Source organism: Pyxicephalus adspersus, chromosome 10 (genome assembly GCF_032062135.1).
Source record: "Pyxicephalus adspersus chromosome 10, UCB_Pads_2.0, whole genome shotgun sequence".
NCBI classification, from domain to species: domain Eukaryota; kingdom Metazoa; phylum Chordata; class Amphibia; order Anura; family Pyxicephalidae; genus Pyxicephalus; species Pyxicephalus adspersus.
In genome coordinates, this window is record NC_092867.1 from 56486545 (window position 1) to 56503058 (window position 16514).

A 16514-nucleotide genomic window follows, 5' to 3' on the forward strand; every position below is an offset into this window, starting at 1 on the left:
CCCTCAAGAGAATAAAATCCATTTTTCTTGTGGCCCTCAGGGGAATTGAGGCTAAATTTCCAGTGGTCCTATAGAAAATGGAAGTCATGTGTGTGGTGGCCTTAAAGAGAACCGACACCATTGAAAACCCATATTAGTGTTCAAAGTGTGGGAAGCATTGTGGTGAAAAGTGAACACAAATGGACTCGCAAAACAAATGCCTGTATTTGCTTTCAGCATATATTTTATTTACACACATTTTAACCAACACAGATCATATTTGGCTGCAGTTTTGCTTCCACAGTACAAAAGGCATAAAACTCCACATGGCTCTTCCAAGCTGAATTCGTCACCACGGCAACAAGGAAGTAGCTGGGCAGCTGTGGAACGCACAGCAGCCAAAAGGCGGAAACCTTTGTTCCTTTGTTGCTTAGCAACATTTTCCCCCCTACTGACCTTGTGAAATGGGTCCCATCTACACTAGAGGGTGATTGTCTCAGCAAAGCATTTCCTTCTGAAGATTCGCGGCGGCCATTTTGCCTTAGTTTAGATTCCACTTTCTCCTTATACAATTGTAGGTGGCGGACATTTTTCCATAGCTCAAAATGAAACCCTTGAAAAGTTACAGCAACTTCCCTCTGGCTGCTGTAGCAGCTGATGCTGGGGGGTGTAAGGCTGGAGAATGTATCCATTGAGGAGGAGGTAATAATGTCTCTCTGTTATTAGTGAGGTCGGTCCTAGCATTGGCTGTAGGTGAATTGATTCGGGGGGTCATGTGACTTTGTGAGCCAAAGGTGGGACAATTCCCTTATAAAAAGCCTTGACCTGACATTACACATTCATTTATAACAAGCCAGGGCAGAGGAGACTGACATTATTATTTCATGTTCCCAGCTCCCAGAGAGATTACATGGCTCTCCAGTCTGACTGCCCCCTACTGACTTCCTTCTTCTTCTAATTTCCCTTCTCTTTATTTTATCCTGCCTGCCTTTACCATCACCTTGTCTCCTTCTCTGCTCCCCATTTTCATCTTCCCCTGCTCATTCTGACCCCTCATCATTTTCCTGCCCCACCCTATCACCCATCTCATTTCTCTTCTCTCCCCCCCCAATCTCTTATTCTTTATCCTATTCTTCTCTCGCCTTCTCTTTATCCCTCTCCTGTTCTCCTGTTTGTATCCCTCGGTCTCTCTTCTTCCTCTTCTGTTCCTCTCATTCTCTTCCCAGTCCCTATTTCACTTATTTTCTTTCCTAATCTTCCTCTTTCCCTTTATTTTTCTTCTTTCTCTTCTTCTTTTTCTCCCCCCACTTCCTCCTTTACGCATTTTCATTCTGTTCTTCTCTCTTTCTCATTTTTTCTCTCCTCCTCTTTTTTTTTATTCTCTGTTGCCATTTTACTACTTTTTTTCCTTTCCTATTCTTCCTCTCTATTTGTCTTCTTTCACTTTCCCTCTTCCTACTCTCCCTCCCCCCACTTCCTCCTGTTCTTTTTCTCAGTCTTCTACATTCTATTCTTCTCTCTTCCTCTTTATTTTCTCTCATTCTTCTATTCATCTTTTTCCTTATTTTTGATCTCTCCCTTCCTCTCTCTCTTTCTCTTTTTTCTCTTTGTCATTCTGATTCTGTTTCTTTTCTTCTTCTCCTCTTCTTCATTGTCTCTCACATTACCCCTTCTCTTCTTCTTTCTTTCTCCCGTCTCTGCCTCCCGTCTCTGTTATACAGACATTCAGGTACCCATAATAAGGCTGAAGGTTTTCATTTGTAAATCTCTTCTTTCTATAATGACATTTCTACAGGTCAGCCGTGTCCTTCTCATTGCACCGCACTCGGCACTCAACAACAAAAAGGAAGCAACTTTATTTCCAAAGATGTCCTATAAAGGGAAAGTCAAATTTCAAAAGTTAAATCATCTTGAAAGTTAAGGACAAAAAATCTAATTGATGTTTTAAACATTTATATTGTTTTATTTTATAGCTGTATCTGTGTAAATCTGTGTTTATCCTAACTATGCACAAACTGAGTATGTAGAATGACAGAAGGACATCATGATGGAGGACCACCAGACCCTCACATCACCGGGTAAGAGGAGACTTTATTGTAAAGGAGAGAGCAGTACGGAGGATAGATCCCCCATCATCTGATAAACACATAGAGACAATGTATTCAGTCAGTGTGTGTGTTTCCTACAGATGGATCCAGTAATGGGAACACACCAGAGAGATGTCCCCGTCCTCTGTATTCCTGGGATTCCACTCAGGAACATCAGGAGATCCCTCACCATCATCAGGTAGATAGGGCTGGAAGTCTAACCAAAAAAGTACTGTTGAGTTAATTAAAAATCACTGACCACCTAATTAATTTTGTCAAGGATAAAAGCCTTATTCATGTGAAAGCTGAAGAAAAAGACCCGGGCATGAGGGGTGATGAGCTCTCTAAGGAGGAGGAAGAAAGCCCTTTAGAGATCAGCGCATGTAAGTAATGAAGGAGACGTCCCCCACACACACTCTCTGGGGTCTCTTATACATCTCATTATAGTGGGCTTCACTCTCATCTTTATTCACAGACACCAGAGACGCTCGAAGAGACGTCAAAGCTGAGAAGGGGGAACTACAAGTGATAATTAAAGAGGAGAAAACCCCTCCAGAGATCTGCACAGGTGAGGAATAAAGAAAGCCTAAATCCAGAAAAGAGTCCCAGATTCTCATCACAACAATCTCTTCTTCTCCGCCTCCACTGCCAGTAGACAGTAATGTGGGAACAGTATGTGCCCAGTGAGGGAGTCAGAGGCATCAGCCTCTATTAGACTCCAGCTCTCCTCTTCACATCATGTCATTGTCTGTCATTTGTGTATCCAAGAGATGTGACCAGTCTCCCCCAAAACACACTCTCCGGGGGTCTCTCATACATCTCAGTACAGGGGGCTTCACTCTCATCTTTATTCACAGACCCCGGGGTCACTCAGAGAGACGTTGAGGAGGAGGATGAAGTGGAGGAGGAGGAAGAAATATTTGTAAAAATTGAAGAAGATGATATGTTTCCAGAGATTGGCACTGGTGAGTAATAAACACCAAACGGATGAATAAATTCCAGATTTTTAATACTCTGCTCTCAAAGCCAGTCCAAAAATAAAACTGTAATATATTGCGGCTCACCAGTCCTAATTGTGGTGGCTGTTTTGGTTTTATTTATTCAAACCAGTAGCACACTTCCTGTGCTTGGGTGACAACTTAGTTCCTTTGTACTTCAAGCAAGTTGCGGACTGGGGCACAGGTTAGTTATTATAGATCGTGGTGGTCTGTACAGTTACATTAAATTCCTAACCATGAGATTCTGCTGTGACGACCCAATTGTTAATGGGAAGCCTAGTAGGCTCTTTCACTAGAGGGGCACATTGACTGTCCAATGGGACAGTGACAATGGGGTTATCATAGTTTCCTTCATACAATCCAACCCAGAATTCAGCTTTTGCTAGTGGTTTTCTGCACAGACACAGAGTTGTCCTCCCTCATGGGTGGTACCTTTCATGGGTTCGTTAGATGAAACACTACGGTATGGTCATCGTGGCTCTTCAGTAATGTGTGAAAACACCATGGGACAGACTGGTATTCCACTTTGGTAACCCCAGACATTATTTTATGTTGGTAAAGTAGGGGCTCTGTTAGGTTTCTGTTGCCATGTGCCATATCCAGTTGACTGCCAATCTCTTCATTTCCTGTATGAGTATCACAAAGACAGAAAGTGAGGAAAAAGTTCTGGCAAAAAGTTTCTCTTGCTAGTTTATCCAAATAGTTGCCTTTAGTCTTCTCTCTTTCCCCTCAATTTGTTTTCTGCAGATGGACGATATACCAAGATCCCTGATCCTGATTCTATCCTTCCCAACTCAGTTCCATCACTCCATCCTACAGCAGCTAAGTGTCCTAAGAACTTCCCGTGCTCCGAGTGTGCAGAATGTTTCTGTAAGCGATCAGAACTTCTGGCCCATGAGCGAATCCACGTCAAAGAACGCCTTTTTTCTTGTTCTGAGTGTGGCAAAGTCTTTACACAAAAAGCCCATCTGGTAAAACATGAAAAGATTCACTCCGACGAGAGGCCGTACTCCTGTTCTCAGTGCGGGAAGTCCTTCCCAGATACGGTCATATTGGCCCAGCACCAGAAGTTCCACTCCGGGGAGAAGCCATACTCATGCTCAGAATGTGACAAATGTTTCACTCAGAAAGGGGATCTTGTTAAACATCTCAGAATTCACACGGGGGAGAAACCATTTTCTTGCTCAGAATGCTGCAAGAGTTTTACCCAAAAAGGAGACCTTGTCAAGCATCTGAGGATTCACACAGGGTTGAAACCATACGTCTGTTCTTATTGTAGCAAACCCTTCCCAGTCAAAGCCCGTCGGGATCGGCATGAGCTGATCCACACGGGGGAGAAACCCTACTCATGCTCTGTGTGTGGTAAACTGTTTGCACTGAAGGACTTTTTGGTCACGCATGAAAGGACCCACACTGATGAAAAGCCGTATACCTGTCCCTTGTGCGGGAAACAGTTCACTCAGAAGTCAAACTTGGCCACACACGAAAGGACTCACACAGGAGAAAAACCATTTTCCTGCTCAGTTTGCAGCAAGAGTTTCAAAAGGAAAACCTCTCTGATCACCCATCAGTATTTGCACCAGTGATGGCGAGATGAGAGGCTGTGAATAATAAAGACTTCACTGGGAGCTCCACAGGAGCCAAAGGGCAGAGTCACACAGCTCAGTAGGCCTGGCTCGTAAATGAGAACCAGTTTGTGGGTGTTGATGTTGCCATGGACGTGACCACTTTTCGTTGGGTAGACATCTTTTCAAAATTATGATTTCACAGTATTTATATTGCGCCAACATATTACGCAGCGCTTTACAAAGTCCATAGTCAAATCACTAACTGTCCCTCAAAGGGGCTCACAATCTACCATAGTCATATGTCTTTAATACAGACTAAGGTAAATTTTGGAGGAAGCCGATAAACCTAACACGCCACCCAAAATGAAAAATCAACAAAACAGTGAGGTAGTAACCTTTGAGGGAATGTTTGGGGTAATTGAGAGTTGTAGGTCCAATAGAGGTTAACAATAGGAACCAAAACATTCCTCATTGGTTCTTTAAGGCTGTTGATAGTTGGTTGACCTTCTTCATTCATCCCGATCCAGTATGAGGTAACTCCATCTTTAGGGCAGTTCATGGTGTTACCCAGGGCTCGGTCATTGTTTCTATAGTTGCTGTAATAAATAAATATATATATATAACCTGTCTCTGTTCTTCCTGTTATTCACCAATCATGACGCAATAGCTCTTTTACATAATGGTTTGGCAACCAGATTCAAAAGAGCTCCTGCCATGGACAAGCCAGCAGGGCCCCTCTAATAGAGTTGTCCTATGCCCACATAGAACGATGGGAGCATACATGATTATATTGGTATTGGAGACACAAATTGGAGCCCCCCTCTTCATTTTTAAGGGTCTGACTACTGTGTTACATCAATGGATGCTAGATGTCTTCTGGTGCCTGTGCACTCATTCATTCATTTTTAAAGTTTACCTGTTGTTACACAGTCAACGAGAGTCAGTATCACGGATTGCTATAGAGTTTGTTCCCACCATCACTGACCTGAGGTCTCAGGTCTTTACACCTGCCATGGCCATTTTGAAGGGTTCCGACTAACCCCTGAGCTCAGCTGCCAGGTTTAGACACCAGCTGTGCCCATTGTAAGCCCCCCCCCCTCCCCATGCACCGCCCCTGCTCTTGGGTTTGTACACCTACTGTGGCCATTATGAGGAGCTCCTACCATCCCTTTCCTGAGTTCCTGGGTCTCAATACCTGCTGTGCCCAATATTAGAGGCTCCCACTATCTCTCTCCTGAGTTCCTGCGTCTTCACCTAATATGGTCATTGTGAAGGGTTCCCACCTCCTCTGGGGTAAGTTTCCAGGTCTCTACACCTGCTGTGCCCATTATAACTACAAAGTAGGTTAGGTTGAAAAATGACATAAGTTCAACCACTAGGGAAATAATCATAACCCAGATATAAAGCCGTATGGACATAGTTGGTCCAGAGGAAGGCAAAAAATAAAATGGTACAATTTGCTTCAACAGGGGGACAAAAAAAATCCTTCCTGATCCCATGTTTCCTGTATCAACAGTGTCTGTTATCTTTACTTTAAAGCCTTAATACCCAGTTATAATCCTTGCTTCTAGAAAAGCATCCAGCTCTTTCTTAAAATAGTCTATGGCTGGGTCTAAATGGACATTTTTTAAAAACGCATGTAAACGTTCCTATTGCGTATATATGCATTTTTAAGCACTTTTATTAGCGTTTTAAAGCTTTCCTTTAAAATGCTGGGAAACGTTTTCCAGCGTTTTTATCACGTTTTACTGCAGTTTAAACTCATTTGCATATTAGGTTTTTAAAAGCGCGGGAAAACGCCCCATTGCGTTTTGGGGCGTTTTCCAGTGTTAAGCGAGCGCTTTTATTTTTTAAACGTTGCAAGCAACATTCAAGATAAATGTCATAAATGTGCCTCAAGGAAACGTCCTGGTGTAGATTAACCCATTGTAATGCATAGGGATTTCAAACAAGGGCTTTAAAAGCCTCAGGTTAAATGCTGGGGAAACAGTCCATGTAGACTAAGCCTAAAGTAGTTGCTGAAACTACTTCCTGAGGGAGCCGATTCCACATTTTCACAGACCTTACAGTGAAGAATCCCTTCCTTATCCGGAGCCTAAACTTCTTTTCCTCCAGATGCAAAGAGCGCCCTCTTGTTCTTTGTAATGATCTCAAAGTGAATAATTGGGAAGAGAGTTCTCTATATGGACCGTTTATATATTTATACAGGGTGATCATATCCCCCCTTATACTTCTCAAGGGAGAATAGATTCAGTTCAGCTAATCTCTCCTCATAGCGGAGCTCCTCCATTCCTTTTATTAGTTTAGTTGTCCTTCTCTTCACTCTCTACAATTCCACAATGTCCTTTTTGTGAACTGGTACCCAAACCTGGACGGCATATTCCAGATGTGGTGTGACCAATGCTTTGTACTGGGGCAGGATTATGTCTCCATCTCTGCAGTCTATTCCTCTTTTAATACAAGAAAGTACTTTTCTAGCTTTACTTATTGCAGCTTGGCATTGCATGCTGTTATTACGTCTATGATCTACCAATACGCCCAGATCCTTTTCCATTTCTGACTCCCCCAAATGTATTCCCCCTAGACAGTATGAAGCATGCATGTTGTTAGCTCCCAAGTGCATAACTCCACATTTCTCAATATTATATGTCATCTGCCACTTGGCTGCCAAATCAAACAGTACATCCAGGTCTGCTTGTAGATTATAGACATCCTGTATGGACATAATTCCATTACATAGTTTGGTGTCATCTGCAAACACAGAAATGGTGCTTTTAATTCCAAACTCTATATAATTTATAAAGATATTAAACAGTAAAAGTCCAAACACTGAACCCTGGGGTACACCACTAATAACCTTAGACCATTCAGAGTATGAATCAATAATTACAACTCTCTGGATGCGATCTTTAAGCCAGTCCTCTATCCATATACAGATTGACTTTTCTAAACCTATTGACCCTAACTTGCATATTAACCGTCTGTGGGGTACGGTGTCAAATGCTTTAGTGAAGTCCAAGTACCCTATATCAACTGCTACTCCACTGTCTACCTTTTTACTTACTTCCTCATAAAAAGAGAGTAAATTTGTTTGACAACTTCTGTCTTTCTTGAGGCCATGCTGACTATCACTTATAGTTTTATTTTCTAGCAGAAACTTCCCTATGTGGTTTCTTATCATTCTCTCTAGGACCTTTCCAACTATGGACGTTAAACTAACCGGTCTGTAGTTACCTGGTAATGACTTTGCTCCCTTTTTGAATATTGAAACCACATTGGCCTTACGCCAATCCATTGGTACCATGCCAGTGACTAAAGAGTCTTTAAAATTAGAAATCATGGCTTTGAAATAACTGAGCTCAGCTCTTTGAGGACACGTGGGTGCAATCCATCGGGTCCTGGTGTTTTGTCAACCTTAATTTTGCCCAACTGTTTCTCAATAATATCAATTTTGAGCCATTGTGACTCATTTAAGGCAGGGGTTTCCACCCTTCCTCTTGGAGCCAGAACAAACAAGGTTGGGTGAGGACCCCCAAAACATCGGGGTGGCTAGGAAAAGAGCCAGGAACTGTGACAGGTATATTCCACTGTAGATACCGGGGACTATAGTCTGCCATGCATTGGTACAGTCAGCTTTAGAAGAGCTCCTACTATGGGAACGTCCCCGCTGACTTTCAAAGAGCATCATTAGGGCCACCTACCACCCAGAGGAGGATTGTAGTGCCCTTTATGTTGTGTGTATCGGGGAGAGAAATGAGAGGACACTATGAAGCTCTTCCAAGGGACACCTCTGACCTCATTGAAGGGCCCCAAAGAGAATTTTCTGCTATTGGGAGGGTACATAGGCAGTGCATTTGCCCAGCAGATTACTGTCCATATTGGCTTGTCATGTGACTGAAGATCATGGCAAGGCAAAAGTGGGTGGGATTCCACCTCAGGATCTTTGGTTGAGTAAAAACAATTCGGAGCTACTCCTGAGGTAAAATCAAGTGCTTTATGCGAAGGATGGAGTCACTGTAGGTGTATGGCCATGTGCACTGCAATAGTTGTACCACACCCCATTGGTTCCAATGTAATGTAGCACAGCAGGGAGGGGGTGAGAAGAGATTTAGGTAAATAATATGTCTCTTGTAGTGTCATGCAAATACTTTTTTTAGGTTATATGAGTTATACAAGCTCTATTCTATTCTTTTCTATTTATAGTATGTTGCCTCTTTCACTCTACGTATCCGTAAATCTAAACCGGAAGTCACTAGGCACTTGAGTGGAACGCACATAGCGAAAGCTTAGCCATACAGCAGAAATCGCTGCCTGGCAACCAAGTCCCGCCTTCTGACCTCAGAGCTGACACTAGAGGGCGAATATCGTTCAGCATGATATTCTCTTGTATTAGAAGGCAGCGGCCATTTTTGGTTACCCCACAAGTCTTCTGAATTATACCTAACTTGGAGGGGCTGCCATTTTCTTGTAGTTCTGGATGAGCTCCATGTAAAGTTACAATAACTTTGCTCTGTTTTCTGGCAGTTGCAGATGCATGGTAGCTGGACAGTGTTCCCAGTAAGGAGGTAATGATGTGTTTTTATTCGATAGAGAATGAAATAAGTGTGGTCTGAAGTCTATGGGCAGGGATTTCGGGTACTGGGGAGTCAGGTTAGAACTGGAACTTTGGAGGTGGATCAATTATATTGCCCCAACTTTCAAACAGGGAATCCTGGGTGACATGGGGAAAATAGGGTTCCCAGCTCCGCCCACCTTCCCAGGTCATGAGCAGAAATCTGCATCCTGTTGTTGGATCATCCCTTTAAAAAAGAGGGAGCGATATTAGACCCAAAGGGCAACTCCAAGATATAACAGAGAGCAGTCAGGTTCCTACTATTGCTATCCTAAAAACAAAAGAAAAGACCTCCCCTAAATTTCCTGAATCTGAAGTCTGTGCAACCCCTAGCTGTCTGAACCCAGACAGCACCTCCTAGGGTCACTGCTATTCCCAAATCCTGCAAGTCTAAATTTCAAGGTGGGTGTGTTCGGGAACTCCCCCCCTACATGCCTAGGCCAGGGTTCCCAGATCACCGGAGACAGATGGTAATAGGTCAGACCAGTGCCCTCAGCAAGTTCTGTGCTCCTTATATACACATCCCAAGGCTTCATTTTCAATGTAGAGTGCAGCCTTGGTTCTAAACATGGTCATGTCATTCACATATACATGGTCAAAGTGTGTGAGGAAAAAGTCATGGACATCTGGAATAATGAAATGACCTTTAAAGTCCTCTGTCTTTGTTTTTAACTTTTACACCTTTTTTTAAGCAGGTCAGGTGACTCCCTGCAACCTTCCTCTCTTCTGGTCTCCTCCAGCCTCCATGATGCATCATGTTGGTTCTCCTCTTCTTTATTACATTGTATGTTCATGATGCCATGGTGACAACTCCTGGAATGGAAGGTCCATGACGTTCTGCACTCACAGTGTCTCCTCAGTCCTTCATTGGGTGTCATTCATTGGGTGTCATTCAACCCCAAAGACTGAGGACATTTGATGGTCTTCAGGCTGGTCAGGTGATTTTTTGTGACCTTTTTCTCTTTGGATCTTCTCCAGCCATGCTTGACCCTTCACAATGCATCATGTCGGTTCTCCTCTTCTTTATTACATTGTGAGTGCAAGGTGCCATGGTGACTACCCATGAAGGGTCAGGTCCATGATATTCTGGACTCACAGCATCTCCACAGTCCTTCATTGGACATCTTTCAACCTTCAAAGACTAATGGTGTAAAGACGTTACAGGGATGAAAGCTTCAGGTAGCCAAAAGTTGGGCTTTTGAAAGAAATACTGGCTGGATAGGTTGATTGTCACCCTATGTCAGGAGGCAGTTTAGAATAGAAAGGAAGGGTCACAGCAATTTCATGTGACAAATTGTCCCTTAATGGAGCTCACAATCTCATGGTACTACCATAGTCTGGGGCCAGTTTAGAAGGAAGCCAAGTAACCTATGTAAACTATGTCAGAATGTTTTTAGAATATGGGGGCAAACTCTGTGCAGATAGTATTGAACCCATAGCCCATAGTAGACAGAGTGCTAGCTACTAAGCCACCATGCTGCCTACATATTTATAAATCTCTCTCTCTCAACCTAAGGTAGGACACAAAGATCTCCACAAGACGGCCATGATGGAGAACCGGCTGCCCCTCACATCACCAGGTAAGAGGAGACTTTTATTTCTTGTTTTGGCTATCCACCCAGATACACACATCCTCTGATACAAAGACATAGAGACAATCTGTTAAGTCAGTTTGTGTGTTTTCTACAGATGGATCTAGTAACAGGAAACCACCAGAGAGATGTCCCCGTCTTCTGTATTCCACACTGGAAGATCAGGAGATCCCTCAGGAAGATCAGGTAGGTGGAGCTGAGGGTCTTACCTAAACTCAGAATTTTCACTTTTTACATAAAAAAGTGTTGACAACCCTTTTATTTAAAGTAAAACGTTTATTAGTTTTGTTTAAAAAAAAAGTAAAAGGTGCAGTACTACCCCCATAATTCTTAATTACCGAGGCGATGCAGAATGAATGGGAGCACAGAGCCTCCCAGGATAGGGAAAAAAATTGCAGATGTCCTTCATGCACAGTGAGATTGGCAAGTTTTTTCCCAATCTACGTCAACCGATTTCGCGTTTGCGCAGTGACATAAGAGGCAGAACCCAGAAGAAGAGAGAAGAAGATGTCAGTGCCTGGTGCTCCCTCCGCACTGGCCTGAAGATGGATACCGGGACGACGCAGGACCCGATGGTAGAAACCTTTCTACGGATCGACTGCTCTGGATTAAAAGTAAGTGTGATTTTATTGTTTTGGGTTAGTTTTGGGTTAATTCCGCTGTAAGAAAAACAAAGAATCCCTCCTATTTTCTAATAACAAATACATTTTATTTGTGGTATCCAGGATGACAACCTGAATGTGATTAAAGTTGAATATGAAGAAGATCCATATGTGATGAATGGTGATGATGATTCATGTAAGGAGGATGAAATCCCTCCAGTGATCAGCAAAGGTGAGGAATAAACACTAAATCTAGAAAAGAGTCCCAGATTCTCTTTGTTCAGGGAACATTTTTATTGTATATTTTTTTTTTAATAATAAAATCCCAAAGGGATCCAAGGGACACTGCAATGAACTCTGATCCATGTAGTGGTGGTAACCTACCCGTTAAACCGCTGACCTGATCATCATGTGTGACTTCACGATCTGGAGACCAGAAACATTCTAAACATAACTACATACAGAAAGCATGACTTAGGAATTGGATGCATTACTGTAATCTGACTGAATTTGTATTTACTACAGATGGATCCAGTAACGGGAACCCACCAGAGAGACGTCCCCGACCTCAGTATTCCTGGGATTCCACACAGGAAGATCGGGAGACCCTTCAGGAGGATCAGGTAGGTGGAGGTTGTGGTCTTACCTTAAAGGGGTAACTACAGTAGTATTGGTCAGGGTAAGCTTAATTTATCATTTGTACTTTAATTCTTTCAAGGTTAGAAAAAAAATTAACTAATGTAGACCACCACACCTAAGGACTGGTAAGCAGCAGTATAGTTTAGGTATGCCTTCAATGACGTCAAATGACTTAAGGAAGTGCTTATAGTAAAAAGATGGAGCTGTCAAGATGTTCAGTCTGCAGTCAACAAATGCAGAGCTAGTGCTGGGCTCTCTTATAAGAAAACCCAACATGCACTGAACACTCTGAAGTATAAAGGCGAATTGTATCAAAGTAGATGCAAAATCCAGTGCCAAGTGCTTTGGGTTTTTCCAATATTTGTACAAGTATACTCAGTATATTTTAATGTTATGGCACACTTACCTTGCAAAACATTCCCACATCTTCAGAGACAACTGAGTTGTCCCTTGTTGCTTCATTGACCATCCTATTGGCCAGGTGGGGATGACATAGATCTTAGTACAGAATCATGTCAAACTAGGGAATGTCTAATTTCTTGTTGTGTTATATTTGTGTATCATATTACATTCACATGACTAGTGGGGTTCATCGTGCTGACCTGGAAGCATAAGTCTTCCAGGAAGACTGTAGGCATCATGTGGTGGAGAAGAGGCACTGCAGGGGTCAGCACTGATAAGAAGGGGTATATTGCAGTCAGAGATGTGGTTTGTAAGCAATGAGCTCTTTTTTCTGTTTTTTTATGCAGGATGCAGATCTGATTAACATTAAAGTTGAAGTTGTAGATGACGAGAACCTGTATGGGATGGACGATGAGTCATGTAAGGAGGAGATCAGCACAGGTGAGGAATAAACACTTATTCCAGAAAAGAACATTTATTAACCAATGGCATAACTGTAGCGTGTAGGAGATAGGGATGAGAATACCTTTACAGAAAGTGGTGTGTTATGGGCGTCTTCAGAGAAAAAGAGTGACTCAGGTTGGGCAGCTTCTATATTGGAGCCTTTGGGAAGAGCTGAGCGCATAGTCCAAGGGATGTCCCTTTATTTGACAAAGAACCAGTTAACCATTGACTTGTCTCTTCCATTGTGTTCTCTTTGTTGTGGTCTAAGTGTATCTTCCAAACAGCTCTGTTGCTTTGGCTTGTCATCTTTGAAAGCTCCTTGGAATTCTTTTCCACTCCTACTACCCCTTTATTTTCTCCAGATGGACAATACACCACAATCCCAGACCTCCATCCAGAACTTCCTAATACAGACCAACCAACTGATCCTGGTCATCCCGTTGCCAGCAGACGCCCCAAGAAGTTCTCCTGCTCCGAATGCGGAAAGTGTTTTTCCCAAAGGACGAAGCTTCTCGCTCATGAGCGCATTCACACTGGGGAGCGTCCCTTCTCGTGTTTGGAATGCAGGAAGGTGTTTACCCAAAAGGCCCACCTAGTGACGCATGAAAAAATTCACTCAGGGGAAAAGCCCTATTCCTGCTCACTCTGTGGGAAGTGCTTCACTGACAAAGCTGTCCTGGCTCGCCACCAAAAGTTCCATTCGGGGGAGAAGCCATTTTCCTGCTCCGAGTGTGGTAAATGTTTCACCCTAAAAGGAGACCTTGTCAAACATCTCCGAATTCACACAGGGGAGAAGCCATATTCCTGCTCTTACTGCAGTAAACCCTTTCCGGATAAAGCACGACTAGACAGACATGAGCTGATTCACACTGGAAAGAAGCCGTACACATGTTCCATGTGTGGGAAAGTCTTCGCCCTGAAAGCTTTTTTAGTAACACACGAAAGGACTCACACAGACGAGAAGCCGTATTCATGTTCTGTGTGTGGAAAGTGTTTTACCCAGAAGTCAAATTTAGCCACACATGAAAGGACTCACACAGACGAGAAGCCGTATTCATGTTCTGTGTGTGGAAAGTGTTTTACCCAGAAGTCAAATTTAGCCACACATGAAAGGACTCACACCGGAGAAAAGCCATTTTCTTGTTCAGTGTGTGGGAAGAGTTTTACAAGAAAAGCGACCTTAATCTCCCATCAACATTCTCACAAGTGAAAAGCACATTGAGGTGCTAGAGATGAGGCAATGCTGACAGTTTCTGTAGCATCTACCCTGCCTAGCTGCCCATACTCACCCATTTTCTTTGGTATGGGGTCACGTGACTGTCCCAGGTATGGGGTCATGTGAGTATCCCAGGTCTTCTCCAGGTCATGTTGTGGAGGTTACATGGGGTTTCTCCTTTTTAATTTAAGACAGCCAAATTGAGCCACCCCAGCCACACAGACTATTGTTTTCCTATATGATTGTGGTGGGAACAAAGGTTGTAAGCTCCTGTGGGACATGGACTGCTGCATGACTTAAAGTCCAGCAGTGTGAACTATATCAAGATTATGTAAATTAATAAAATAAATTACCTATGTGACGAATGCCCTCCCAGCCTGCACCCCTTTGCACAGACTTTTCACCACGCTCAGCAACAGTCCACGCACCAGCAGGCTGAAGAGGGGCCGTCACGGGACAAGGTTAACAACTCTGGTAACCCTTGCCACACACACCATCACAGGCAGACTGCCACCACATGCTTAGATGGAATCATTACCATTACCCTTGCCAACCGCAGTGATGCTACTACTTCTTTACTGTCACCCACTGCCATTCCAGACAGGGATGTCTCAGAAATCACAATGTTTATTGTAGCATTTTGGGTTAGCAATTTACACTATTTCTACTTAGAGCATTCAGAGATTCAGCTTAGACTTTTTATAGTGTTTAATGAGTAAAAACATACAAATACAGTGCATAAACTATGAACAATAATAAAATATTAGCAGAACTAAAACAACAGCATAAAAAAAAGGGAAAACTGTGAAATAATACTTAGGTAAAGTTGGTTTGCCTTGGTCCAGGTTGCTGTGTAAAGTCCAAGTTATCCGTCAGAGTCACGGGGCTGCCTGCAGTGCTCAATGTGTCAGTGCTGTTGTCCTTGGGACTTATGGACCAGGACAGGCTAAATATGGGTTCCAGGCTTTCCTGAGGCCTAGGAGACTAGACCTGGGTCCCAAAATGCTCACCATAACAATACAACTACAAATCAGTCAACTACTACATACAGAATGGTATATTTCAAATACAATGATTATTAATAAATGTGTTTCAGAATACAACTCAGAGTTTAATGAGGGGCCTAGCCTTATCTGAGTTTTATGACAGCTGGAGACACTAAACTCCAACTTTTACAATGAGTGTCGTAAATTATTGGGTCTTGAAAGATGCTGGTTGTCAGATCAAGAAATATCTGATAAGGGGAAATTTATGACCCTGGTCCGTTAGAGAGACAATTTCCAACAAATACATTTTAAAGGAAGACCAATTGTTATAGTTAAAGGGAAAATCAGGACTTAATATTTTCCACAATATCCCAATCTAACTTGAAAAAAAAAAAGTAACAAATATTTGGGTCATCAGTTTTTTTGGGGTATATAAAATATTGGTGTTACATAATAAACTACCAGGACTTCATTCCTAATGTATTTGGGGTCTCTGTCTCTGATTGTAACCTCAAACCGAACTGTATAAAGTCAGGTAAGAAGTCTCAGATAAGACTCACTCATTTGATTTTGTTAATTCTAGCTTGAGCTATTGAGGTCTGTCCTTAAGTTCTTATATTGTAGGTCATGTGGTCTTTCTTTTAAAGGTTTGAAAGAAGAAATCGAGAATACCTTCATTATAGGTAAGACTTTGGCATAAGGAATGCTGGCTTTAGGTTAGATGGGTCTGACTTTGCGACACCCCCGGGCCATGCCCGTCCTAATTAGTCAGTGAAGCTGAACCATCAACCAGATGAATGGGCTCCAGTGATGTAATTAGCTGCTCAGAATCTGTTCTTTGGGTGATGTAATCTCAAGACAATGAATGTTAACAGGGAACAGTTAACATCATAGCCTGATTGGCCCAAACCCCCTAAACTCCACTGAGTACTACATTCGTCTGTATAAAGATTGCTTGACATTCTGTGCCATTAGGGATGGCTCTGTTTGCAACCATCCTTGAATTTTGTTCATGGAATTGTGCCATCAAATCTCACCCAGGCAGTTGGTCTAGTGGGACATAACCTCAGTTATGGCATTGGTTGGGTTGGGGTTGAGTTGGGTCTATTTTTGCTCTTATCTGCCAAATCCTTCCAGGAGAAATATGTAGAGAGCCATTGCTGATCCACATCTGCACACACTAGTTGCCTGGCTTCTTACTTATCTATACAATTGACGCTTTGGAACCCTTGGACCACCAGTCATGTTTAGAATATAGCATTTTCATATAGTCAGCAGACATCGTCCCCCTTATTTCTTTTTAGAATAAGTGTCTCTAAAATGTTGACCTTCCAGGTTTGTATCCCTGCTTCCTAACCCCTTTAGAGGTCAAGGGGTCTCATTGTCCAC

The 16514-nt window shown here is 42.7% G+C and overlaps 1 protein-coding gene across 1 annotated transcript; it reads left to right on the plus strand.

Moving 5' to 3' along the window:
* The first annotated feature begins 517 nt into the window (after window positions 1-517).
* LOC140338883 (uncharacterized) lies at window positions 518-14504 on the plus strand. The gene is made up of 14 exons (XM_072423202.1): window positions 518-681; window positions 1775-2057; window positions 2168-2265; window positions 2347-2449; window positions 2542-2634; window positions 2924-3031; window positions 3812-4648; window positions 10094-10182; window positions 10761-10824; window positions 10934-11022; window positions 11562-11670; window positions 11964-12061; window positions 12827-12920; window positions 13286-14504. The coding sequence occupies exons 2-14, from the start codon at window positions 2024-2026 to the stop codon at window positions 14131-14133; spliced, it is 2664 nt and encodes an 887-aa protein (XP_072279303.1). The 5' UTR covers window positions 518-681; window positions 1775-2023; the 3' UTR covers window positions 14134-14504.
* Window positions 14505-16514: the final 2010 nt, after the last annotated feature.